General features: G+C 36.5%; 1 protein-coding gene across 3 annotated transcripts in view; it reads right to left on the minus strand.

Annotated features, from left to right (window-relative positions):
- The window catches only part of KIF26B (kinesin family member 26B), a 304,113-nt gene that overhangs the window by 54,710 nt on the left and 222,015 nt on the right, over positions 1-27,388 (minus strand). For all 3 annotated transcript variants that reach the window (XM_087936723.1, XM_026695440.2, XM_087936727.1), the window contains 2 exons: positions 24,115-24,298; positions 21,382-21,541 (listed from right to left, as the gene is read on the minus strand). In XM_087936723.1, coding sequence (XP_087792849.1) covers positions 21,382-21,541; positions 24,115-24,298 — 344 coding nt within the window. The remainder of the gene's footprint in view (positions 1-21,381; positions 21,542-24,114; positions 24,299-27,388) is intronic.

Here is a 27,388-nt window from a genome sequence, read left to right on the forward strand (position 1 = left end):
ATCACTTGAACAACAGACATGCTTAGTTGAATTTATTTTTGGCATGCAAATATGCTATGCTATAATATGACATACATATTACATAATTCTGTATCACAAAGCACACAGAAATCTCTTCATAACAATAGGAAGGATATTAATGTACAGTCTCTTAGCACTTTCCTCTTTAATACAAGTAGTACTTATGCAAAAGCAGTAACTTGTTCTGCAATAACCTTCTTTACCACGAACTGCAGAGTAAAAATCAAAAGCCTTTAAAATCAGGCTTGCTAGAAATGGAACTAAGTCAAAATTATAATATTTGAATGTTTCTACAGTTAAGAAAAACTGATTGAGGCTGCATGTTGGTATCAAATCTTTACAATTCTACAATCAACTGTATTCAGGGGTGGACTGCTGGGGATTCAGGAGATCCTCTAGCTAAGATTCTACACAGTTTGGAGAACCCCCAAATCCCACTCCTGGCTGGACCTGCCCACCCTGTCCTGCCCCTCCCAGGAGTTCCCACGCGGCCTGTTTTGGATGCAGATAAGTGCAGGGCATGCATGGAGGCCCAGGGAAGGTGAAAAACGGGCTTCCTGGAAGTTTGGGAAGGCCAGAAATGGGCCTGTTTCCAGCTTCCAGAGACCCTCCGGAGCCCGGGGAGCCCGTTTTTGCCCTCCTGGAGGCTCAAAAAAAGCCTCCTGAGCCCAGGGAGGGCAAAAACACCCCCCTGCCATGGTGCAGGAGGCTGACTAGGCCACGTCCACCATGACCACGCCCACCCAGCAACCAGGCAGAGAACCCACTGCTAAAGTTTTTGAAGCCCATCTCTGGGTTTTATGTCCTTAGCCAAATAAAGAATCGGACACTGAAATGGACACAGCATCTGAAGTTTTTAAGTGCATACCCAAACAAACACTGATGCCTTCCTTTGGCAGCTAGAATCACAGAAGTGCCCAAGCAATTCAAGTACAAAAAAGATTGGATTCCTCATCTCTCCCAGTAGCAATGACTAATGACTTCTTTTTCAAGTGGGATCTGTATATGCTACTAAAGTAATGAGATCACAGAAAAAAAAAACTATGTGCACAGAGCTTACAGTTGCACATAGTTGCATCGCATTTAGGATTGGAAAGGATACTTTTTCAAAAATTGCAAAATCGATTTTAAAAAATCAAAGCCGGAGATAAATTCATGAAATGGCATGAATACAAAAATATTTTTTGGAGAAACTTAGCAAAGTTTTGTATGCCATGTCTCAAAATCATGACTTGTAGGCATTTATTTGGCACCATTGGATATGCATCTTTTACATGAAAAATTGCAAGGCCATATCATTAGTGGAGTAAGAACTTCAACTCTGTTTTAATTCTATTCTTTATTTTGATTATCAAAATGAAGAGCCCTTTGAATAACATTTGATTTTTGGGATGTGCTGAGTGATCTGGTTCACATATAAGGCTAATCTATGAAGCAGAATTCACACCTCATAGCAGAGGTGGTATTCAGCAGGTTCTGACCAGTTCTGGAGAACCAGTAGAGGAAATTTTGAGTAGTTTGGAGAACCGGCAAATACCACCTCTGACTCGAGATTTTACAGTATCCATCTGTTAAACAATATACCCTTCCGATGGTCAAGATTGCATTAGATTGATATATAATATTATTTCCCCTTTTAAAAATTAGATGACATCACAATTTTTGGAGAGATTTTAACAGGAAAAAATGGATAATTATAAATGACAGGAACAAATTTTATCTAATTCCAAGTTCATGTCAAATACTCATACTATGCTTCAGATAACAATGAAATAGAGAATATTCAAGTGAGACAGAAATAGATATAACATTACTGTAACTGTCCAAAATCCAAAAAAAGAGGGAATTCATTCATCTCTTTGATAACTAGTTTTTTCCAAGGATGACATTGGAAATGCAAACAGGAAATGTTTCACTACTGCGCTGATACCTTCTCTACTAAAACTTATTATTTAAGAAAGTTATCCACAGCCCCCTGATCAATTTTACATAAATGAAAAAGAGTAAAGAGAAAGTAAAAAAGAAATGAAAAAAAGTAAAGAGAAGCCAGTTAATAGCAAAACCTTTCCTCTTTCCTAACTGACTACCCTGGCAAATGTCTTAGTCAAGGTTGCAATTATTATTTTACAAATAATAAGTTTTAGGCATATTATGCTTAGTAAGTAGTGCATATGCCTAGCATCTATATTTTCTATTTCTTGATATTTTTATTATTGTGCTAAAAAAATTACAGTATGATTTTGTATCATCTTTTAATGAGCTAGCCCACATCAATTCACATCAATATGGGATTAACAAAACATTCCTGATGGCCCCAAATGTACATAATTGCTTCCTGAAGTTCATCTCAACAAATCTATTCTACAAAAAATACATACAAGAGTATCTCTGTATGTATACATCCAAGTTGTAATAAACTGCATCAGGAGAGCATCAGGCAGAATGTCGTGAAGAATGACACTAGAAGGTGTGGTAGGACTGCATTGTCTTCTCTAATACTTATGTTATGGTTGCTGTTGGAAGAGTGAAAATCCAAAAGGATTGTATAGCAACCATAACATAAGTATTAGAGAAGACAATGCACTGAAAATCCAAGAGGATTGCATAGAAACCATAAGTATTAGAGAAGACAATGCAGTCCCACTACTTCTAGTGTCATTCTTCAGGAGTTTAATAAATTCTGCCTGTTGCTCTCCTAATGGAGTTCATTACAACTTGAATATTAGAATTAATTCCTCAAGCAAAATTAAGATAAATATTCATGATTATCTCATGCATATTCAAGACTTTCAAAAACATTTCATAATAATATGACTGGGCAGGTCATGAAAATAGGTGAGATTCCCTTAACCTGAAGAATCTTCCTTGCTTGTACTGTTCCCTATTAAGGTACAACAGGCTTCTAGTGATTATACTCATACCCCGCTATTTCTTGTGCCTGACACTTGTTTAATACTAATTGCAATTCCAAATGGTATGGTACCTTAAAAAAAATGAACTACTGTTCTACAACATATTCGGTTTGGTACTACAATGAGGACAAATAGATCATGCAATGACAACAAACTCTCCGGGAACCTGAAGAGTAAATTATTTGGTATCTGGAGGAAAACATCTCTATGTGATAGCCTATTTTTAAGTACATAAGCGAGCAATCAAGAAAAGCTTAATTACTTTTACTCAAAATTATTCATCTTCTTCCCTATACTAGTGTTAAATTCCTTATAGCTACTGAAAAAAATGAGATTATTGTTTTCTGATTAACCAGTGAGGAACACAGTTGCTGGTGCCTCATCAAATAATCACATAAGTCAGTTTACAGACTAAGTTTTATGGATGCCAGATTAATGAGCAAGCCAACTAACAACTCTAACTTCCAGCGAAGAAATTTCTGTATAGCAACAGATTCATGTTTTGATTCAAGTATTTTCCTCTGGCTAATCCAAATCTAGGGTTTTTTTTTTAAATTCTTCCGCACTCACAGAGGTTATAATGTTACTGTAATGTGCGCAAAGAGATCATGGACCAGACTGAAGAGAATAGTATTCTCCAATAAAGGAGAGTGTTGGTAGCTCAGGGTTGAAATGAGGGGTCCTTGGTGCTCTCTGAGATTGATCATTTTCTTGGAAAAGTTTCATTGCCCAAATTAGGTAACATCATCAGCGCTAATAAGGGGTGGGGTTTATTCTCAGTTTATATTCTAGTGGCTTGCTCAGTCAATGTTGGTGGGGGTGGTCTTGGTTGGTCTGTTTATTGTTGACTTGTTTGGCAGTTCCCTGATTGGAAACTTGTTTACTTGATTATTGGTCTGATGTTAATCTTGGAGTTAAGAGTTTTCATCATGTTTTCTGACTGCTAGTTGGAATTCACGGATGTGTTCTGCAAAGTCTGCCTGCTTGCTTTACATAGTAGCTGCTGCAGTCACTATGCTACATATTGTAGATGACCCCTGGTTTTTCTTTTTCTGGAGCTGCTGAGTCTTTTGGGCTTACTTCGGATGTTTTGAAGGGCTTTAATTGGCTTGTGTGCTACGCTGATTCCATGTGGTTACAGTAGTCAGAGCATGGTTCCACATGTACCACACGATACTAGCATAAGCAATTGGACGCACATAAACATGTTGTTTCAGGCTGCCACTATAATGCACAACCTAGGTTTTCTGCACACAATATCTTGAATTGGTATAGTAGGGAAAATACCACATCCAGAGCATAGCACTTTAAACTGTCCTTGGGCTGTCTCAGCCACAAAGGTTTGCTGAGATACAGATAAAGTGTGCTTGAGCAAGTGTTAATGGACTATTGTTTGTGTCAGGATAAAGAGGCTGTGTGTACAGATGACATTGCAAAGGGGATAAGAAAACACAGCTTCAAAACTGCAGAACTGACACAAATGCAGGGAGTCCTAAACCATAATCTTGGATCAGCCAAGCCACAATTTGAAGCTGTATCAGTCATAGGAGCAATCCCATCTTGTGCAAGAGTACAAGGTATAAACCTGGAGTAAAGCTGTAATAACTATAGAATAATTATTATAGAATAACTATCCAAGTCGGGTAAAAGATGTAAAAAGAACTCAGATAAATACAAGATAAAAGACGCCATGATATCCCAGGAATATGATTACAGGAGACTCAAGGAAAGATGTTTCCAACAAAGCAAAACAATTGTTAATCAATTGTTTAAAGTAGATCTCACCATAATTCTAGAAAATTCTAGAAATTGGCTAGCAATTCTTTCCAAAGGCACACATAAATATTTCATTCATTTTTTCTTGTACCCTTGTCTTCATACTTGGCATTTTGACAAGGTCTTTTGGCATCTTATCATTATCAGTATGATTAGCCACCTGTTCTGGATTCTGCTCATTAGCAGAAGAATCTGTCTATATTGGCTGGAAGCCAGACTACGAAAGGCAAAGTTTCACATTGTTCTCTAACTCCAAGAAGACCATGGTAGCATAGTGAAGATGCATCTTTTGTTGGAGACAGATTACAATGTGTAAGTTTGAATCATTAAAATCCATAGATGCTAATCAATCTCTCCAGTGCGGCTATCAAACATGGAGGTTATCATTGAGACATAAACAAAATCTAAAACCAACTGTATTTCTCCATCTTACTTTTATATGCAACTTCTGAAGATGAAAAGTTCTTGGCCAGTGAACCATGCTTTCGTTCAGCATGGCACATATCCTTTCCAGACATGGTCCCAGAAGAAGGGAAGGATAAAAATAGTTCAAGTGTAAGAAGGTCAAGATCTCAAAGGTGTAACTGTTCAGGATTATGGTCAATAACCACATACCTATTGTAAGAGATTCCCATGTCCCAGAATATTGTATAACAAAAGGAACCAAATGGAAGGTCTACAATGGAACATGGAAGTTTATAAACACCATGTGAACCATCAAATATACATTGATGTGATAGATGACAAATCAATAACAAATCAGTGATCACTTCTATAATTGTCAGATGGAGTTAGTTCCTCCTACCGGGAAAGTTGCATGGGAATGTTGACTACAAGAAAGATAATATTGAGAATATAATTCTGCCTGTTTTTTATATAAGGTGGCATCCTTTTTATGTCTTGCACACATAATACCGTCAGTCTTAGGATTGACAAGATTGTCAATTAAAAATTACAGTTTTTATATATGGTTATATACTTTCTAGCACAGTCCTGTGATTCATAACTGTCTGCCATCAAAGTCTAACATCTTCAATAAACAAACTAAAACCTATAAACAAAGAGAGTGCTCGTGCTTCTTTTCTCATTCAGTGTGAAATAAAATCTCCTCTACCTGATATTATTTCAGATACACTCAATTAATTCCAATATAGAACAGGAGAGCAACCATTAAGAGTGATGCCTTATCGCATTGAATTTTGTCCCTCCTTATTTTTCAGAGATCCAGCATATCCTTTAGGTAACCAAATAGTAAGATGTTGGGTGAAACAATACAGATATTGAATGAATATCAATCAAGTTTATCTAAACTTCCCATGCATCCCATGACACCCAACATAGAAGCAGATTTCTGCCAATGATTTCATGCGTTATCACTGGAAGTACATGTATAAGATACATAAAGCAGAATAACAGAGTTGGAATGGACCTTGGAGGATTTCTAGTCCAACCTGCTGCTCAGGGAGGAAACCCTATACTTTTTCAGACACATGGTTGTCCAATCTCTTCTTAATAACTTCTAGTGTTGGAGCATTCAGTTTTTGAGGGAAGTTGTTCCACTGATTAATTGTTCTGTCAGGAAATTTCTTCTTAATTTCAAGTAGCTTCCCTCCTTGATTAGTTTCCATCCATTGCTTCTTGTCCTGCCTTCTGGTGCCTTGGAGAACAGAGCAACTCCCTCTTCTTTGTGGTAGCCCCTTAGATATTGGAACACTGCTATCATGCCATCCCTAGCCCTTCTTTTCATTAAACTAGACCTACCCAATTCCAGCAACTGTTCTTTATATGTTCCAGAGTCTCACAATCTTTTTTATAATATGCTGGATGCAGTATTCCAAATGCAGTCTTACCAAGGCATTATAGAGTGATATTAACATTTTACATTATCTTGATTCTATCACTCTGTTAATGCAGTCTAGGACTGCATTGGATTTTTTGGCAGCTTCAGCACATTGCTGGCTCATATTTAAGTGGTTGTACATTAGGACTCTAAGATCCCTCTCAGTTACTACTATTGAGCCAGGTACAGCTGATACTATACCTGTGTATTTGGTTTTTCTTGCCTAAATGTAGAACCTTACTTTTTTCACCATTGAACTTCATTTTGTTAGATAGTGCCCAACATTCAAGTTTCTCAAGATCTTTCTGTATCTTAAGCCCATCTTCTTGAGTGTTGGTTATTTCTGCAAGCTTGGTGATGTGTTTCCCATCTATCCCCTCATCAGAAAAAAAAAATCTAGAAAACATTTTTGGCAACTAGTGATGGTATTTTTGAAAGGTGTTGCTATGGGCAACAGTTTCTCCACTTGTGAGTCTTAAAGACTAGTCCAAATCCTGGCATCATAACCAGATTGACTGGCTGACTAAGAAAGTTCCTCCAAACTCAAATAATGATGTTTGGAACCAGAAGATGTTGCTTCAAATGGTGAAGTATCAGGAGTCAAAATGTGTATGGACATTTAGAGTTGCTGAATTAATGTAACTGAGCTCTCTGTAAAACTACAGACAAAAATGGTCAGCCCATTGGCTGCAGCAGATATTGTTTCTACAGATCTTCAAATGGTAAGAGGAAAATCTGCACAAGGAATGAAAGATGCATAATATTGGGATACACAGGGCAATGATAGGATGAATGGTATTACAACATTTATCCCAGTCAATTGATTTTCAATTCAGTTGGTAATGATTTCAAAGCCATCACGAGGAGCAGAAAAAACAGTATTAACTACCACTGTATTGCGGATAAGATATATGAGAAATTGGAGTCTGAGATGTCTCTGAAAGATGGTAAAGTTCTGTCTTGTCTATGATTGTCAGGCGAATGGTTCTAGTACATGAATTTCAGAACCAAGAATATCATGTCTCCAAATATTATAACAGAAAGAAATCACTTGTTGCATGCTAAAAGACTAAACCAATAGGTATGGGCTAAGACACTATGTACTCAGCCTTGTGATGTGTAAAATGAGTACTGGGATGGTGTTGGCATCCTACTAGTCTTTTCACATATCACAAGGCTGAGTAGAACAGGAAGCTAATATTGCTGTTGGTGCTGGCAATGAAAATGTTAAAACATTTCTTCCCCTAACAATGCTTCTTACAATGTCAGTTTCCTTTCAATTTCTTGTATATAGTGAGCATCCAGGTATAGCCAGGACAGCCCTCTCTTGGTGATTGCTGAGGAGTCTGATAAGGTGGTATCGAAAATTTGGAGCAATTAATTCTGAAAGCAAGAGACCCAATGGGGAATCAGGCAGTCTCCTAGCTAACAGTGACCTCTTCCAAAACAGCCATGAGATATGAATACCGATAGTCTCATGATTTCTTAATGAGATTTTCAGAATGAATTCATCATTTTATATGTCTTTCTAAAACATATTGGGCAAAGAGCAATGGCTACACTTAAAGTGTTTACAAAAATAAGTCTTGGAGATCACAGAAATGACTTGAGAATGGAACCCATATCTACAACATACTCACCAACTGTTTTGCCAGTAGAATTTTAAACAAGATAATGAGGGGAAAAAAGCAACTTTTAAGGAAATAAAAGAAAGAACATAAAAACTACCCCTATCTTAGTTCTAAATAGTAACATAGCATTCTTACATGTAGCTCCTGCAGTGATTAAAAAGCAACTGAGGGGGAAGGACCTCATCTGCAAACATGCACAGTAGGAACAAACATCCCACCCTTACTTGGCATCAAAGAGTTTTGAGATAGGTCAGGTCAAGAAACAGACACTGAAATATCCTAAGAATGTTGGATTATTGTTGTAAGATACATTAATGGGGTTTGAAAACTTTCACTGTCCCTAATTAAGGATACGATACTTAAGCCACACAATCTTTTTCTCATGCTTCCCACTTTCTGTGTGTGAGCAACCGTTTCCCCTTTCTTACTTCTTTCTTCTTCAAGGCCAGAGCTGAACTCCTCTAGAGGCTCAGATCTTTTATCTGTGATGCACAGTGCCCATAGTAAAGATTCATGTTTCAATAACAATTTTTTTGTGGTAGTGGAATCACTGAGGGGAAAAAAAATGTCTGCCTATTCTTGCTGCACTTTTTGTATTTCTTAGTTTACAGCATAATACCAGCCAAGCTCAGAGGCAGTTTTGTGGACTGGATATTCTCTAATTCGTCAGTAAAACACAGTAATTACAAATCTTAATTATTATGCTAATCCTATTATTTAAATCATGTTAAACTCTCTGGGATTTTTTTTTTTTTAGACAGATGTATGGGTGCATCGGGTGTGCCCATCCTTGACAACCAGAGAGTGACATCAGGAAAACCATTCCACAAATATTTACTTAGAGGTAAGTAACAGAGGACTCATTACTTCTACCTAATTACATCTCACCACTGACAAGCCTTAACAAGTGTATTATTCTGGTACATAGATTTTTAAGGACTGTTGTAGAGTTCAATTATGTACTTATAGTCTCAGAAATGCACTCTGTCTTTGTATCCAATTAGTTCTGAAAGATAGCAAGCTCTCCAGTGAACACAAAATAAATATAATCAATAACTAAATGATTGATTGAAGAGTGTAAGAAATTATGCCTTTGCTAACATTTTCTGATAGTTCAGATTTACTTATTTTTCCCATGTGATATACGTCCCTTATATTACAGTTACAGTAGGAAAGTACTTTTGGCAGAAACTACTTAATCATTTTTCAGAGGGTTTATGATCATACACGAAGGAACAAATTTCACCATGTAGAAAAAATGATTGTGTGTGTATAAAAACACACATCCTACCTAGGTCACCTGAATGGAAAATGTCTGCAAGGACTGCTATCCTAGTGCAGCCAGTGACATCACTGCCAGTCTCTGTGATGATAATGCTGCATTTGTATTCTGCCTTTCCTCCAAATGAAGATTACAAAACATGTAAACTTGGTCTCCATATAGACACACACAACACTTATACAGAGTATGAGACAAAGAAGACTTGGATTTCTACTTAATTATATATCTGAGAGGAAAATCTATATGCTATCTGAAGATGAATTAAAGCTACCTGCTTGTCCATATATATTGTTCTTTTGAACAGTAAGACAAATAAGTTAACCATAAGCCTTTCCTTACTATAGATAATATGCAGATTAAGTCATACCTTCCCTTCTTGCTTCCTAGTGCTTAACAACACAATTAGTCATGGATCAATACTAACAAAAGCCTCATTCAAAACTGTATTGAACCATGAAGCTCATTGGGTAACCTTGAATTGGTCTCTAGATCACAGTCTATTTGTCATCAGTTATTGTGAGACTAAAATGAGGGGAACTGTATAAGTTATCCCAAGTTCTTCAGGAAAAAAGCTGGGATAAAAATATAATTAATTCTTAATTAAGAACTTACATGGCTATAGAGTAATCATCTTTTCACTTCCCAAGGATGAAATCCTATTATGTCTTTAGCTACAGTGAAGACAAAGGCAAAGCTAAAAAGATGAACCTCATTATTACAAAAAAAAAAACCTCTCCCCCGTCCAAAGTAGTTCAAATTCCAAAAAGAGAATTTGTTTCCTCAATACCCCAAAATTTCTGAATAAATCTTTTTTGTTAACCAGTTTATACTAATGTTGGGAAATGTGATAAATAAAACAGAGATAACTGGACCAGAGTGGGTCATCATGTCTCTAGGACATAAGATTACATCAAATGTCACAGGAAAGAAAGGACATCATGAAGGCATGGACATCCACCACTGAAGATTAAGAAACACTGGATAAACGTACCTTCTTTATCCTAGCTCTGCCATAGGTCCACAAGTGTGAGCAAGGCTATCTTAAGACTGAATCTTAGTCAGTAACTTAACTGAAATGGGTCTAAAGTTCTCTGTTACTGCTGTATGACCACTTTTCTTAACAAACTTTCCAAAAAAGGGAAGGTTGGAGGCATGACGATACCTGTCCAAAATCCTTGGGCCCAAGGTTAGTCTCTTGAGAAGGGAATCCTCCACTGCCTCCTTCAAGGCTGAAGGCACAATTCCCTCTGTCAACAAGGTTGGTAGTCCAGTATGGATTCAACCAGACATTATCTCGCTGACTACCTTAAAAAATCATTAAAGTGGTATCTAAAATTAACAGAGAAAAGAATCCTGTCCATTTCTTCAAGAACTTATCAAACCCTGTACCTGTCAACAATAGTGTCCCCCAAGGCAGCGTTCTAGGACCAACTCTCTCCATACTCTACATAAATGACCTCTGTGATCATATCAAGAGCAACTGCATTCTCTTCGCTGATGATGTAAAGCTATTCAACACTGACAATACTGCTACCCTTCAAAAAGACCTCGACTACGTGTCAGAATGGTCAAACAAGTGGCAATTTCAAATCTCAACAAACAAATGCTCTGTCTTACATATTGGCAAAATAAATCAGAAAATAAAATACAAGCTGGATAGTCAAGACCTTGTTGATGACCCCCACTATGTCAAGGATCTTGGAGTACTCATCTCTAATGATCTAAGTGCTAGAGCTCACTGTAACTATATAGTCAAAAAGGCATTAAGAGTTGTTAACCTAATCCTGCGTAGCTTTTTCTCTGGTAATATCACACTACTAATTAGAACATACAAAACATTTGCTAGACCAATTCTTGAATACAGTTCATCAGTCTGGAACCCACATTACATATCAGATACTAATACAGACAAGAAAGTCCAGAAATATTTCACAAGAAGAGTTCTCCATTCCTCTACTCGTAGCAAAATACCTTATGCCACCAGACTTGAAATTTTAGACCTAGACAACCTAGAACTACGCTGCCTTCAGTCCGATCTAACTGTAGTACATAAAATTATCTACTGCAATGTCCTACCTGCAGGAATGGGATTCAACCGGTGTTATTACCGGTTCGGTGAGTACTAAACAGGCCTCATGTCCCTGCAGTGAAGAATGACCCCAGTAATCCAATGCATTCATTATTATGTAAATGTGATGTGTAGTACAAACATATAAACCACAGAGATTTTAATATTCAGAAAATGTTTTAAGGAATAGCAACTATGGCAGTAATCTCTCCCATGTCTTACTCTGAGAAGTTAAAATATTTAGTGTATTAGCAGTTTAAGGCTAAATTAAAGAACATACTGTTCGCTTCATTGACGTATCACTTAATGAATGAAATGTCTGGGAATGAACATTTCTGGTTCTTGCTCTGAAAGCTAAGGTGTAAATTAATAGTGCAACAGTGTATAAATTACTTGAGGTAATAATTAATGAAAATAATCTGTGAATAACAAGTTTGAAAGTAGGGAAAGAAAATCTGAGGAAGACTAACAAAATCAATGCAATCATCACAAATACAACACAAAAAGCAGGTGGCTGTATTTACAGTTCTACTTTTCATATTGTTGGGATTCAGATTTGCCTTTATAAGAGCTGTGTTTATGCTGGAAGTAAGTAGACACAATGAAACATTATAACTTAAGTTTGACTAGTTAAGAAAATAAATATACCCTTGCTCACCCTCCAACAACCATTTTCTTGAAAAGTTTTTTCTTTCTTTCCTGGATCTACTTCTAAATTAGAAAGCCACACTGCCCTCCAGCTGACCTTTTCAACATCTCTTTTCATTTCCTTTTCATGACTTGGCCTGGGTTGGCTTCATTAAAGCTGAAGAGGTCCTCTCCCTTAGTCTTCATCTCCTGGCCAATATGAGATTTTGAGAGATCTGGCAAAGTACATTCATGAAATTCATGATATGTGAAATTCAGAATGGAAAGAACCTTTCAGCCACTGATTCCCTTCTCTGCTGCTTGTATAGCCAAGATTTAAAAGAAAGGTGAATAACACAGAACCAAGAAGAGTAGTACCAGACTAGAAGATATTCACAGAAATATATCTAAAACAATCCAAGCTGAATAAGCATAATGTCAAAGAAATCTCAAATCCATGTAAAATTCAGCTGTACTGTGTAAATGATCTTTAAATCATTTTCAAAGCATGAACAGCTCCACTATACCTGTACACATTAATAGTAACCTTAACAAACAGCCAGTTTGTTAAAGTACCAGGCTAAAAACCAGGAGTGGTTAGTTCTAGTCCTGTCTTAGCCATGAAAGCCAGCTGGGTGACCCTAGGCTGTCTATCAGCCCAATTCATCTCACAGGGTTTCTATGAGGAAAATAGGAGATGGAAGAAGTATTGGGTATGTTCACTATGTTGAGTTATTTATAAACAATAATAAAGGTGGGATTATGTGTAATCTTCCATTCACAGGAACTCATTTTGTACTCTGTATTTAAGGGCAAGGACTTCAATAAACCAGAGTTCTCTGAAAAATATAGGTAGCAAATACAGCATGATACTAATTAGTAGCTAACGTCATGTTAATATTTAGGTGCAAAGTTAATTTATACTTTGTATACATAGCCTTTTGTACGTAAGTCTGTCTGTGCTCAATGTGTGTTTTGGATAAAAAGTTCTTGCTAACTACTATTGGGGGAAAAAAACCAGAAAACCAAGTGGAATTGAAATGCCAGAAAAGATAAGAAACAATGGTCAATAAGGAGTATAATTTATGATAAAATGCATTCTTCATAGGATAGAGTCTATATTTTAGCCTAGTTTCTTCAATCTTGAAGAACTGACTTTTAAAGTAAAAAATTAATAGTTTATAAAAATTAACACTGCTTGTGATTATAGGAAGTGGATAACTATATAACCATAGACAAAAGTCTTCATTGGAAATCAAAATGTCAGAAAAATCTTATTTCTCTTTTAATTCTATTGGCATTCACACCTACTCCTCTGAAGGTAGCATTCACACAAAATTACTCCAAGTGGGAAGGATAAATGTATGGATTGATTTAAATAGTAACGTAAGAGACTCATATAAAGGCATTATAAAAGGCAGTTTTGCCAAGTTTCAAATTAAGATTCTTTGTTATAGCACTGTTAATCACCATATAAACATCCCAAGTGGTATAAATGTCTCAGTAGGGGTAAATTAAAGGAATGGAAAATGTTTCCACTTTAATAGGTTTGATTTGCTTAGTACATGACAAAATGCTCTAATAAATGGATTATAAAACAATTATACAAGGAACACACCCAAACTAATCCAAACAATTTATGAAAACATATAAAATAGGCATTTCCTTCAGAAATATTATTTTTTGCCAGGAAAGTGGTCAATAGAAACAGAAGAGCAGGCCAGGGTTGGCAGAGACCATGTACCTGTCTTAATCCCTTATCTTAGGTTACTACACACAGGATCATGTTTCAACTTCATTGAAAAAATAATGATGTTCGATCTTCCACGTACATAAAATGTTAGTCAAAATTAATTATTATACTCTGTTGGGATTTCATTCATAGTTAAAGATTCCCAAAACAAGAATGCAGAGAATATAAACAGGTAAATGCTACTTACAGATGTGAGAAAACCCTATTTACAGAAAAGAAAATATGGGAAAACAGAATCCAGAAAAGACACAGAGAGGTGAGGCATAACAGTCAGAGACTGTGAACCCTTTTGTAATGGCTACCAGTCTTGAATTACGAAAAAGATTTAATTATTGTCTTTTTGTGTCAAATCTTCAGCCAGATTATGCCTTCCAAAGGGGAATCTAGCATGCCCTTCATGAAGGAGAAAATCTATTTTTGCTCAGTTATTGTTAGTGTTGCAATCACTGGAAAGAACAAAGATGTATTATATTGTTCTTTGTTTAAAAAATTACCAATGCTCATGAGAACATTTCAGTTCATTTATAAATTTGACTGGAATTAATTTCAATCAAGTCATATTTGAGGAATTAAGCAGATTAGTAGTTCACATGCGCATTGTCAGCTATCTTTACCTCTTAAAGCTGTGTAAAGTTGTCAGAAATTGTACACAATTATATTTTAATAATTCATTAAATACATATATATCTAATTCTGCACTGAAGTCTTTCTTTATTCTTGTGTCACAATGCCTACTACATCATGTGCCTAAACTGCTCTAAAACAGCAAGTACCAATGGTCTTATTGAAATCAGCAAGGCTAAATCACAACAAAACAAGTAAGACCCTTCTGGGTCAATGGAACTGTTCCCAGCTAAATGGGAATAGTAAGGCAGAATACATTTTTGTCTTATATTTCTTTTAACAAAAGGAAAACCTTTAGGTTTTCACTGGACTGCACATTTTTATTAATAAAATGCTGGTATTTTATTCCCATATGTGCATACGGTAGACACATAACACTCATTTGCATCCAAAAAATATCAGTAGGAGAAAAATAGCAATTAAGATTGTTATAAATATGCTTGAGCAACTACATGAATATGAATTAACAGAGTGCAAATATGGTACATAGAGGATTTCATGCATGAGATAATGTTTCTTACTGATCTTATCTCACTATCATAGGAATGCAATCAGTTCTTTGTCCAATATTATAGAAACAAAATCACTATAAACATTATATGGCAAGCATTTATATTGGGTGGAAAGAAAGGTTTGCTGCTGCTGAGCAGCTACTAAGAGGAAAGCATTGTTATTCCAGACTTCACCTGGGAGAGAAGCCTCTTCCATTTCATTTGCTGATGTACTCCTGGATTGCATCAAAAAGAGGAATAGCATCAAGATTTTAAAAAGATGGTAGTACTGCTTTATACTGCACTAGTGAGCTCGCACTCAGAATATTCTTTACAGTTCTGGTCACTATGATACAAAAAAAAAAAAAGATGCTAAGACCCCTGAAAGTGTGCACAGAAGATCAACAAAGATGATAAAGGATCAACAAAGGATCTAGAGGCTAAATCGTATGATGAATGTTTGACAGAGCTATGTATGTCTAGCCTATCAAAAAGAAGGATTAGAGAGGAATATGATAACTGTCTTCTACTACTTGAGGGTCTGTCATAGAGAAGAGGGGGTTGGCTTATTCCCCAAAGCACCAGAGGACAGGCAAGAAGGAATGAGTAGAAGCTTGTTAAATAGAGATCCAACTTAGAAGGATAAATTTTCTGACAGTGAGAACAATTAATTAACAGAACAGCTTGCTTCTGGAGTTGTAGGTGCTACATCAATGGAGGTTTTCAAAAATACACTGGACAACTGGAAAGGTATAAGATCTCTTGCCTTGCAGAGGGAGTTGGACTAGAAGATCTTTGAGTTCCTTTCAGCCCTATGATATTTTGTTCTATGTTCTATCTGATAAACAACAGCAGGAATTCCTTACAATGTTCCATCCAACCATGAAGTAACAGAGAATTTTAATAGGTAGATAGTTTCCCCAATTTTCTCAGGTATTGTCCTTCCCCAGGAGGAAGAAACAAAAAAATAATAATTTTAATCAATTTATATCATTGTCTTTCTTGCAACAATGACTCTGGGTGGCTAACAAATTTAAAGCTCAATAATTCTGTTCAACCTTGTTCAATTCTGTTTCATTTTCTCCAAAGGGGTAGATGGCAATCAAAGCAAGTTGACCCAAAAGATAATCAACCTTCAATCCATAAAGAGTTTTTTAGGTGACAACCAGCACCCTGATTTGTACCCAGAAGCACACTGGAAGCCAATGAAGCTTGCAAAGTGGAGATATAACTTGGGCATGCCCATGTTTACCGTTAATTACTCCTACCATTACATTCTGAACCAGATTAAACTTGTAAAAGTTTTCAAGGGAGCCCTATAGACAGCTCATTGCAGTAATCCATTTGGTAGTTGACCATGGTCATGCAACAGTAGAGTACACATTAGTAAACAAAATGCTAATTTTAAATGAACATTTTAGGGTGGAGCAGAAAACGTCATTGTATGGGAACAAAGAACATTTAACTCATCATGCTGCTGACAAATTTATTTAGGTCGACTGGATGCTAATTCTACTTATCTCTTTAGAAAAGTTATTTAGCTGTCCATGTAAAATACATAACTTTGGGAAGCAAACAGTATGTACAAAAACAACGTAAAACCATAAGCAACTTAAATCATACAGTACAAGAAAAGTAAATAAATAACCATGGCACTGCATAATAATTCCATAAAAAGGACACATATTTTGAGTTCCCCCTCACACCCTGGGCCTAACGCTTGGGGGGAAAGTCAGGTTTTAACACTCTTCTGGAAGGCCATCCAAACCATAGGGAGGAGGCTGTTTTACACAGTAGTCACTATGACAGAGAATGCATGCCTCCTTGGTTCTGGAGGTTGTGGGGACCTGGAATTTGCTCACTCCTTTGGATTTGGTGAAATTGGCAAAACTCCTTAGAGGCAGATAGTCCCCCCAAGTAAACTGGCCCTGTGTCATTTCTGGCTTTAAAGATCATAACCAGCATTTCAGATTGTTACCTGGAAGTCAATGTAGCTCATGCAGTAGTGATGTTATATGGGCAAACTTTGGAGCATTCAAAATTGTGCATTCTAGACCAATTAAAACTTCCCCTTGTACATTATGCTGTAGTAATCCAATAGAAGTGACTAAGGGGAAAATGACAGTGAGCCAAACCTCCTGATCTAGGAATAGATGCAACTGGCACACAAGATGAATCTATGTAAAGGCTACCCTGACCATGACTGTCACCTACTCTTTGGTTTCAAAACCAGGTGCTATCTGGATGCCAGCTTCAGTCTAAGTAGTCACTGCAGTGGAAGAGAATGATATACAAAGTAAATAAGAAAAAAAGCCTGCTCTTATTTTACTAACATACATTTTCTGCATTTTTATCATTCATAGTACAATAAATTCACAAATCTACCACTATGATTTTCCTATGTGTATGTGTGTGGGGGGTATTTAGGTTTCTTCAGGTGTTTTCCCATGTCTTAATATTTGTGCTTTTATTATAGCGACGTTTCGTTAGAATCTCATCTGCCATACTCAGGCTTGTGTGTTGCGTTTTTTTTTAATCGTGTGTGTCAGGCTTGGCGGCCGTTTTTTGTTTGAATTTGGTGCTGGCTTTTTGCTTTATTTGAATGGTTTTTTCCTCATCCTGATTGGTTGGGAGTCTAGTCTGTTTTTATTGGTCTTTGAGTTGCTGTGTTCTTGATTATTTGGTAACATTGTGTTTTGTGCATTGGGGCTTCTTGGTGCAGCTTGGTTTCTTGTGAATGGCCGATAATTATTTATTAGGAAACTAGGTTTTATTTGGGTAGCTGGCTGGCGTATTTGGGCTGGAGGTATTAGGGAGGGTCAGTTTGTGTCCAGGTGCTTGCCTGGATTGTGGTATAGAGATTTTTTTGTTTGTGAGTGCAGGCTTCCAGATGATTGATAGTCTGGTGGAGTCATCTCTTCTATTCATACTATTAGGTCTTTTATCAATTTCTATGGCTTCTCTGATGATTCTGTAGCTGGAGTTTTCTATAGTAGCTAGGGTTTTGGTGCCATTGAAGTTGATGCTATGACCTGTGGCTTTCATATGTTGAACTAGTGAGGAAGTGTGTTCCAGCTTTTTTATAAATAAAGCAGAAAGCCAGCACCAAATTCAAACAAAAAAAGGCTGCCAAGCCTGACACACATGATTAAAAAGAACCCAATACACAAGCCTGAGGATGGCAGATGAGATTCTGCCGAAACATCGATATAATAAAAGCACAAATATTAAGAAGTGGGAAAATACCCGAAGAATCCTAAACACCATACATATAAATACCCGTGAAAACATAACACACACACACACACACACACACACACAAAAGCTAAGTTATATTCCTAGATGTTACAATGTAGAAGGCTATAATGTTTTGTAAGATTTATGTCCTACAGTAAATTAAACTGATATTATTTATATAGGAATTCATAAATACTGTATAAAATGATTACTTTTGCATTACTATGAATTATTAGGCCTGCTGCCTAGCAACCAGCCTCATTTTTTTAAAACAATGATCATTATAAAAGAGTATCTGGAATTTGTGCAAATGAGTTTTCATTGGAGGGCCAAAGAGACACATTCATCTTAGAAATCAGACATAGATAATTTTAGAGAATGCTTTTAGAGAAATAAAGCAGCAGTAACAATTTCTGCAGTCGTTTTAATAAAACTTTCTCATTATTGCCTTAAGTAAGTTCCGTGAAATTTGATTATGTCAGGCCATAATTCTGTTACCTTCTGTAGAAGACTGTGTGAGTTTCTACAGCACGTGGAAAAGAATGAGCTCCTTATTCAAGAAAAAAATTGGCAGTATAAAAATGTATACTGATTCTCCACTGAAATCTTCTTTTTACATTTTAATGAAGATGGCTAATATAGTGAAATAGCTGGTGTCTGATCTCCCAGCGTGGTGGTAAGAGGAAGACTGGAATCTCCAGTGTTCTTCAAATTGTCAAGTCTGTCACAGATTGGCAACAGTACCTTGAAAATAGTAGAAATACCACTGAGACCCTTCATTAACTTCCAGAAAATCTTTAGAAAGGAAAAATGAAGAAGGAAAGTCTTAATTTCTCTAAGGAATCTTATAAACCCTGTTTGGGGTCCATTTATGTATCCTTGGGAAGATCCTGGAGTTCTGGTGTTTAATAGGCCAAGTAATAGATATAACAGTATGTGGATGCTCGTAAATTACTTCAGCTGAAGTTGGAAATGTAGAATTACTATCTGTCCATCCATCCATCCATCTTTTAAAAATAGTGACCAAGAAGCAGAACCAATCCCTCAGCAATTAACAATTAGTTTGAAGTTTCCTTATTTTCTTCTTATTTGTATGCATAAATATATGGTAACTGATGCTTGACTGAATATCCACGTTTCCATTCAATGGTTTCAGAAGTACATGTGTCTAATAGCTTTTAATTACTACAGAATAAGCACATTTAAATAAGTTAAATAAAATGGTTCTCATTATTAAAAAAGTAATGTTTACCGCAAGTGTAGCTTAAATATGTGTATGGGAAGTAGAGTTGAGATGAGACAATACCTTTTTCTTCCCTTTTGAGTCTGGATTATTGCTCTACTTTGTGTTCCATACAACAAGCAGGACTCATATATATGTCTGACTTATCTATTGCGCTATCTACATTTTGCCTATCATTTTTTTAATGGTAGTTAAATTAGCATTGCCCTAACTGGATATAATCTATTATGTTCCAGAATGCATTTATTATATCCAATCTAGTGTCCCTTCCTGTCCAGAACTGATCCTACAATCAGAATTTACAATCTATTTACAGACCTTTTATTTTTTCAAAACTGGGCACTTCCACTTTAGCCCTGTGTGTTCTTATATAAATTATCTCCTTGTTTTTATTTGATGGTTGGCAAATCATCTGAACTGGCTAAATGTTCCTTTTACAAATAGATTCTGTTTGCAGCTTACAAAGAGACAGTTTTGTGTCACTTCTCAAGAGATAGATACAAACATGAATAAATGTACTGGCATCTCCATGTGTGCAAGAACCCAAAAGAATTGTAGCTTAATTGCTATAAACCGCTACTGCAGGCACTTGCCAATATAGTGTATGTAAAGCTTATTTGGTTTTCTTTTTTCTTTTTTAAATGTACACTGCCAAGAAAAGCAGCTGCTGGAGTTAGCTAATACCAATGTTTTATAGGAACTGATATTTCCAAAACCCTTGGAAAAAACATGAATCTACCTGTATTTTATGAAGTCCTACTGTGCTCATTTGTAAGCCACATAAAACAAGCAAGGTTGTCAGGTTTTAGAAGTACACATTTCTCAGTGGTGGCCTCTAACTATGGAATCCCATCAAGGAAGTTTCCAGGTGCTTCAAGTAGCTTCTAAATCTAATCTGGCCTTTAAAGTCTCAATATTCATTTTACATTAGGTGGATTTATTTAGAATTGTTTACATATTGTTAGTATGATTTTATTAATGTAAATATAAATTAAAAAGAAACTCAAATCTGATTTGGGGAACTTTCAGGCCAAACAGTAGGATATAACGGTTTTAAATAAATGAAAAAAAAAAAACCTTCAAACAACAAACATGAAATACATCCAGTCAAAGAAAGAACAACAAAATATTCTGCTGCTTTACACATATCTGTTTGTCATTTATATTTTTTCCTTCAAGTATGCCACTAACAATGATATTCATACTGAAAGCAATGGCATAAACACGAAGAAAATGAATCCTCTTCCAAATTATAAATGATTCAACACTTCATCTTCTGAAAGGGATTCTTTGTTACAAGCAAGTGTCCATTTTATAATCCTGAATAAATGTGTGCTAATAATGCAAATAATTCAGCAATGAATCTTCTCTGCTGGTTAAGAAGACTGATATGTCATAAACAATTATCTAAGGCCTCAGGATCAAGTACAGACCTTGAAAACAATTGATGCAGCTCTCAGAGACTTACAAAAGCTGTTACCAATTATAACTTTTAATGTGATAGAAAGGGAAAACCTTTGTATATATAACTGCAGACTAAACATATTAACTGTATTTAATTTTAATTAAACGTAAATCAAATTAAAACGAATTCTTATCCTATTCCTCCAGCCCACTACTTTTCGAGGGTAGTTCTTGTGCACATGACCTAGAAGCCAAATGCACCTCCAGGCCAAGAAAAAGTTGCACAACTTTGTAAGGAGCTATCAAGGATGCCCATGGATTTAACATTTGGTTAAATGGTTCATGAGATTCTTTTATTATCTCTGCAACTTTCATATGCAACACTATTTCAAGCCTGCAATTCAATTCATTACCTTTGCACAGATAAATAAGAGAGAGAGAACAGGAAGAGAGACCAAGAAAACTCACTTACTTGTATGGAATGTGTTTGCTGCCATTGACAAGGGCAAGAATGACATTGCCCAATGCAGACAATGAAAGGCAGAGCCCAGAACCCCCTTCACGGTTTTTGCTGAGAGGTTTAACACAGCTTCCCAGATCAATGAGATGTAAGCGACTACGGCCTCCTGACACTGTCAGAAAAGAAAAGAAAGTGACAAAAATAAATGATGCCTTGTCATTGAAAGCATGATTTGGGCATAAATGATAACCTTATCCCCCAGAATCTGACTGAATTCTGTACATTTTTTTAAAACAGAGTGCTAAAATTAACAAATTAATACTCTACCTCTTGAGCAGACAAGGAAAAAGAATAAGACAAATACATGAATGACTATGCAAATTAGGACTTTAGAAAAGGTGCATTGGAATGTGCAAAAACCCACCCAAAAGACCCCTTTTTGATTAATTAAAGCAGCTGGTTCCAATTTTAGATTCAAGGGGTTGCATTTGTTCAGGTATTTTCCCACGTCATTATAGTTGTGCTTTTAAAGTTGTAGCAACATTTCGGGAGAATCTCATCTGCCATCATCAGGCTTCTGTATTGTGTTTGTCTGTGAGTCAGACTTTCACAGCCGTTTCTGTTTTAAATTTGGAGCTAGCCTACTGCTGTGTCAGAATGGTTTTTTCTTCATCCTGATTGGTTGGGAGTCTTGGTCCGTGTTTATTGGTCTTGGAGTTTGCTGTGTTCTGCTTGATTGGTGTTTCTAATATCTTCTGTCTGTTTTGTGGCTTTTTTTGTCTTGATTGGTTGGCAACATTGTGTTTCCTGTATTGGAGGCTTTTAGTGTGGCTTGGTTCTGACTAAATGGACGGCTATCATTTGTTAGGAAGCTAGGTTTCATCTGGGTGCCTGGTTGGAGTGTGTTTGAGCGGAGGTATCAGGGGGGATCTGTTTGTGCCCAGGTATTTGCTTGGCTTGTGGTGTGGAGATTTTTTTGTTTGTGAGTGCAGGCTTCCAAATAATTGACAGCCTGGTGGAATCATCTCTTCTATTCATGCTGTCAGGTCTTTTTTCAATCTCTATGGCTTCTCTGATAATTCTGTAGCTGGGGTTTTCTATAGTGGCTAGGGTTTTGGTGCCATTGAAGTTGATGCTATGACCTGTGGCTTTCATGTGTTGGACTAGCGAGGAAGTGTGTTCCAGCTTTTTTACTGCATTTTTGTGTTCATCCAGGCAGGTACTTATTCTTCTATTGGTCTGTCCAATGTATGTGGCAGGGCATGATGCACAGGGCACTTCATATATGCCTTGGTTTTCCAGGTCAATTTTATCTTTGGGGTTTCTTAGGATGGCTGCTATTTTTCTGTCTGTTTTGAAGGCAGTCTTGATGTGATGCCTGTGTAGTATCTTACTGATTTTGTCTGTGGTACCTCTTATGTAGGGCAGGACAGCTGTTCCATAGGTCTGTTCATCTTCTAGGTCTCCATTATGTTTCAGTGTGTTTTTGTGGATCAAGCCAGTGATTTTGCTTTTGTGGAAGCCGTTAGCTGTCAGTACTTTAGTCAGAGTGCATAGTTCAGTCTTTATGTGCATCTTGTCTGCCAGGTGTTTGGTTCTGGCGATTAGTGTTTTGGCCACGAAGTTTATCGGTGCTGGGTGGTGGTGGGATTGGGCATTGAGGAAGCGGTTGGTGTGTGTTTTCTTCTGGTATATGGTGTGTGCTAGTGTGCCATTTTTTTTTTTTTTTTTGGTAGATTAGTACATCTAGGAATTGTAGTTGTTTGTTTGTTTCCATTTCCATGGTGAACTTGATTTGGGTGTGTGTGCTGTTTAGGTGTGTTAGGAAATTGTTTAGGTTTTCTTTTCCATGGGGCCAAATCACAAATGTGTCATCGATGTATCTTAACCATAGTTTGGGTTTGTGAGTGGCATTAGCGAGGGCTCTGGATTCGAATTCTTCCATGAACAGGTTTGCAATGACGGATGACAGTGGTGATCCCATAGGGGCTCCTTCAATTTGCTTGCATCTTTGTCCTTTGTATATGAAATATGTGTTGGTTAAGCAGTGTTCTGCTAGTTCCATGAGGTGTTTAGCTGGTTGGTATTTACTTTTGATGATTTCAAGAGTTTCTTTTATCAGGACTTGAGTGAATAGTGAAACCACGTCAAAACTTACAAGCAGATCTTCTTGTTCCACATGTAGATCTTTTATTATTTCCAAGAGATGGTATGAGTTTTGTACATGTGAAGCTGCTGCTTCAGCATGGGGCTGTAGCTGCTTTGCTAAGTGTTTAGCTAGGTTTTGTAGTGGTGCTTCTCTGGAGCTGACTATGGATCTGAGAGGTATGCCTTCTTTGTGTATTTTTGGGAGGCCGTATAGTTTGGGGCATCTGGAAGGTTTTTCTCTTGGGATGATCATCTGTTGGAACTCTTTGCTCATGTGGCTGGTTATAATTTTCTTCTTGGTTATTTTTTCCAGGTTTTTTTACACACACACACACACACACACACACACACACTTCTAGAAGTTCCAGTAAATCACAAAACTATCCCATTTCATTCTGAACCATCCTTAGAATCACAGCATCAGTATGTGTACTAGGCCAAAAATAACAATAGGTCTGATCAGCATATCACATGCACACCCTATTAAAAATGCCCTGTGATAGAATATACTTGTTGCATATGTATGAATCAGATGAATTCAAAGACATCTGAATAATGGCTAATAATAGGTGTGGGTGGGAAAATACTGAGACTTACTTCCCCCTTTGCCACTCTTCTCCATTCGATACTGATAGATGTGCAAAGTGAAGAGCATATGTGAATTCTTCTGCTCTTCCTCCTGACAATCTTGCTGACTGCTTCGACGGGAGGCAATTGCTGCATCAAGAAAAAAAGCAGCTTTTTCTGCAGTGGGAGCTCGGAGTTCACTTTGGTTTTGAAGCTGCAAGGTACCCAGAGATAGAGAAACCTTATTGAGATTCAACACTGATAAGTAATTTTCAGTTAACAAAGTCAAAATACAATTTTGCTCTGATTTAAGGAACATGCTGCTTTACAGAATATCTACAGCTGAAATGCTTCCAAAGAGGAAAAATACAAAATTTGATGCTGAATCTAGCATTATCGATTCTGGTTGCCAAGATACCTTTCTTTACCTCGCCCAGGAGTTACCAAACTCAATTTCATCGAGGGATGCATCAGGGTTGTGTTTCACCTCAGAAGGCTGGGGTGAGGGTGGCCAAGGTAGGTGTGGTCAGCTCGGTATCACTTGTGTCAGGGGCACCTGTGATGGCCTGAGTGCTCTGCCAGAGAAAATGGGCTCTGTTTTCAACTACGACGGCCTCCTGCAACCTGGAGCTCAGACAGGCGCATGAGGCCTTTCCTTTTCACTGGCAGAGGCACCACAGGCTGGTCTTTTGCTGTCTCCAGGGCAGCCCTGCAGGCCAGAACTAAGCACCCCATGGGCCACATCTGGCCCACAGGCCTTGAGTTTGACATCCCTGATCTAGGCTGATACTGACCCTTGCTCTTTACAGCTTCTATTTATCACCATGCTTAATTATACCCATATCCACAGTCCTAATCCCTGCGTTGTAGATTCAGCTACTTTGTTCTACCAATTACTTTGGAGGATCGCTATTTCTTTATTACTTTTTTAGTTCAAACTAATTAAGATATCAATCACATAGCAAGAGTGATTTCACCATAATTCACTGAAAGGGCCTGAAAACCTGGCTTTATCAACTGGCTTGAGGTGTCCCCCCCCCTTTGGAGGGTGTTAATAGAGTAAGCGAAAATCCCACCTCCACCCTAGTTTTTTTGTACTAATCCCTTTTAACTTATCTGGTTTAATTTTAATGTTTTAATTCTTACTGCTGAAGGTTTTTATTGTTTTAAAGTTCTAGTTTCATACTATTTTTATACTGTTTTAGGCCACCCACAATCACTTAATAATGAGATGGGTGGCACAAAAGTTTAAATAAGTAAACAAACAAACAAATGTTATGCTGCTGAGGTATTGTATTTTATTGATAATTATGCATATCCTATACCAAAAGTTTACTCATATAACCAACATTTATCAGGCCAAATCCTTGACTGGAAATTGCTCATATGTTTGCATAAGATGAGCAGCTATATGAAAGTTTTAAATAAATAAATAAATTGAAACAATACTAATTTGATTAGTAATACTACCAAAAGTTTCTAATATCCCTATGGAAATGTACAGCAGATGGCAATTTAACTATTATTTAATTACTTTACAAACTGTATATAATAATGATGGATTAAGCAATCTATATGATCTAAAAATCAGACTGATTCACAGGGTTTTCTTTTCGGTTATTGGATTCCTCACAGAATGTTCCAAGAAAAATTACCAGTTCTACTATGTTATAGTAATCTAATATGGAGAAGGAACCCTTATCTATATGATATTGAGCTGATCAATGGTTAGATTATAGTTTCCAATTCATATAACTAACATATAACTGTTACTGATAACATATATGGTTTTACGCTGATAACCATTGCTCATAGATATGACTAGGTTCTTAAATTTTATATAAAAATTTGGAATTTTTCACTGTGTAAAGAATTATTTACTGTACAGTGAAGATAAATACTGGAAGACAACATTCACCTCAAATTTACAATCCTAAATTGTAGATACATGTGATTGTTTCTGAACTTGCAGTCTATCAACACAATTGAAATAACTGTTATTTTTGTGATCAAGGGTTATTTATTTAAAATTTAGACCCAATATATAATTAATATTTTCATTCTCATTCTCTCTCTCTCTGTTATTTTGCCTACAAAGGCATGTTAGATATTACTATTGCTGAAAATAATAGCTGCAAACATAGTTTTCATTTCTTCATATTACACACACACTTCTCCTGCCACAAAGAATCATAGAGTTGGGTGAGGCTATTTAGGTCATCATGTCCAACTCCAATTAATGCAGGATTAGGCCAAGTAATCCAATCCAATAGTAGGGTCATTTCATTTTTCTTGCACTGAAGGCAGGCCTATCATCTCCCTGAGTAACTGATTTTTTTAAATAGTATCTTACTGTTGCCACATATTTTTTCTTGATCATCTATTCCTCTTTCTGTTTCCCCTATGTATCCTTTTAGATCTTGCTGTGTTGTTCTTGTATGTTTCTCTATCTTTATTTTTCTCATTAGAATTCTTTGTGTTGTGTTTTCACTATCTTTGTAAGGAACCATTATAAACCTTCAGCTTTTTAAATGATTTCTAGCTTTTTAGTATAAATCCTCTGAATTTATTTTAAAAAATATCAATTTTTGAAGTCCAAAGTATACATCAATTTCAGTTTTCCTTAAGTTTTCCTTAAAATCATGAATTCTATTTCTTTTCTCTTTCTAGTTCTTTGTCTCTTCTCACACTAATTTAAACTATTAGACTATAAAATATAATAGATGCCAAAACAGGAGATATTTTTTTCACACAGGAAGTATATGGCTTTTTCTGGCAACAAGGCTTCTGCAATTTGATCAGGAATCAATTTCCCTCCCCCACGCCTATCAGTTGGGGGGTTCCTGTCCAAAGAATGTGTGAGTTATTCTTGGCTTCTTTTCATAACATGGCAGTAATTAATAAGTAGCTATTAGTACATCTTACAACAATACTAATCCTATTACTCTACATTGTGTTATTTCCACAAACTGTATCTCCATCCATAGACATATATTATTGGCCTCCAGCTTTTGTGCAATATTGTAAATGTTTTAACGTGCTATAATATATTGTGAAATTATTACAGGAGGAACGGAAGTTTAGTTTGATCTGAATCCTTTCACATTTTACAGAAAAGAGGGGTTCCTGTTGAATGTCAAGTTATGCCAAAGGCACAAATGTTTAGGCTAGGAGAGTGGATAGCCTGCAGCTGCAAGTCATAAAGATCCTTGTAAGCCTAAAAGTAAACACTTCCAAGTTAGAAAAATGTCTGCTTTCGTATTTATTATGATTCAAAACCAACCTTATAAAACAGGGCACCATG

The sequence above is a fragment of the Pseudonaja textilis genome, chromosome 1 (genome assembly GCF_049901715.1).
Source record: "Pseudonaja textilis isolate UNSWEBS1 chromosome 1, rPseTex1.2, whole genome shotgun sequence".
NCBI classification, from domain to species: domain Eukaryota; kingdom Metazoa; phylum Chordata; class Lepidosauria; order Squamata; family Elapidae; genus Pseudonaja; species Pseudonaja textilis.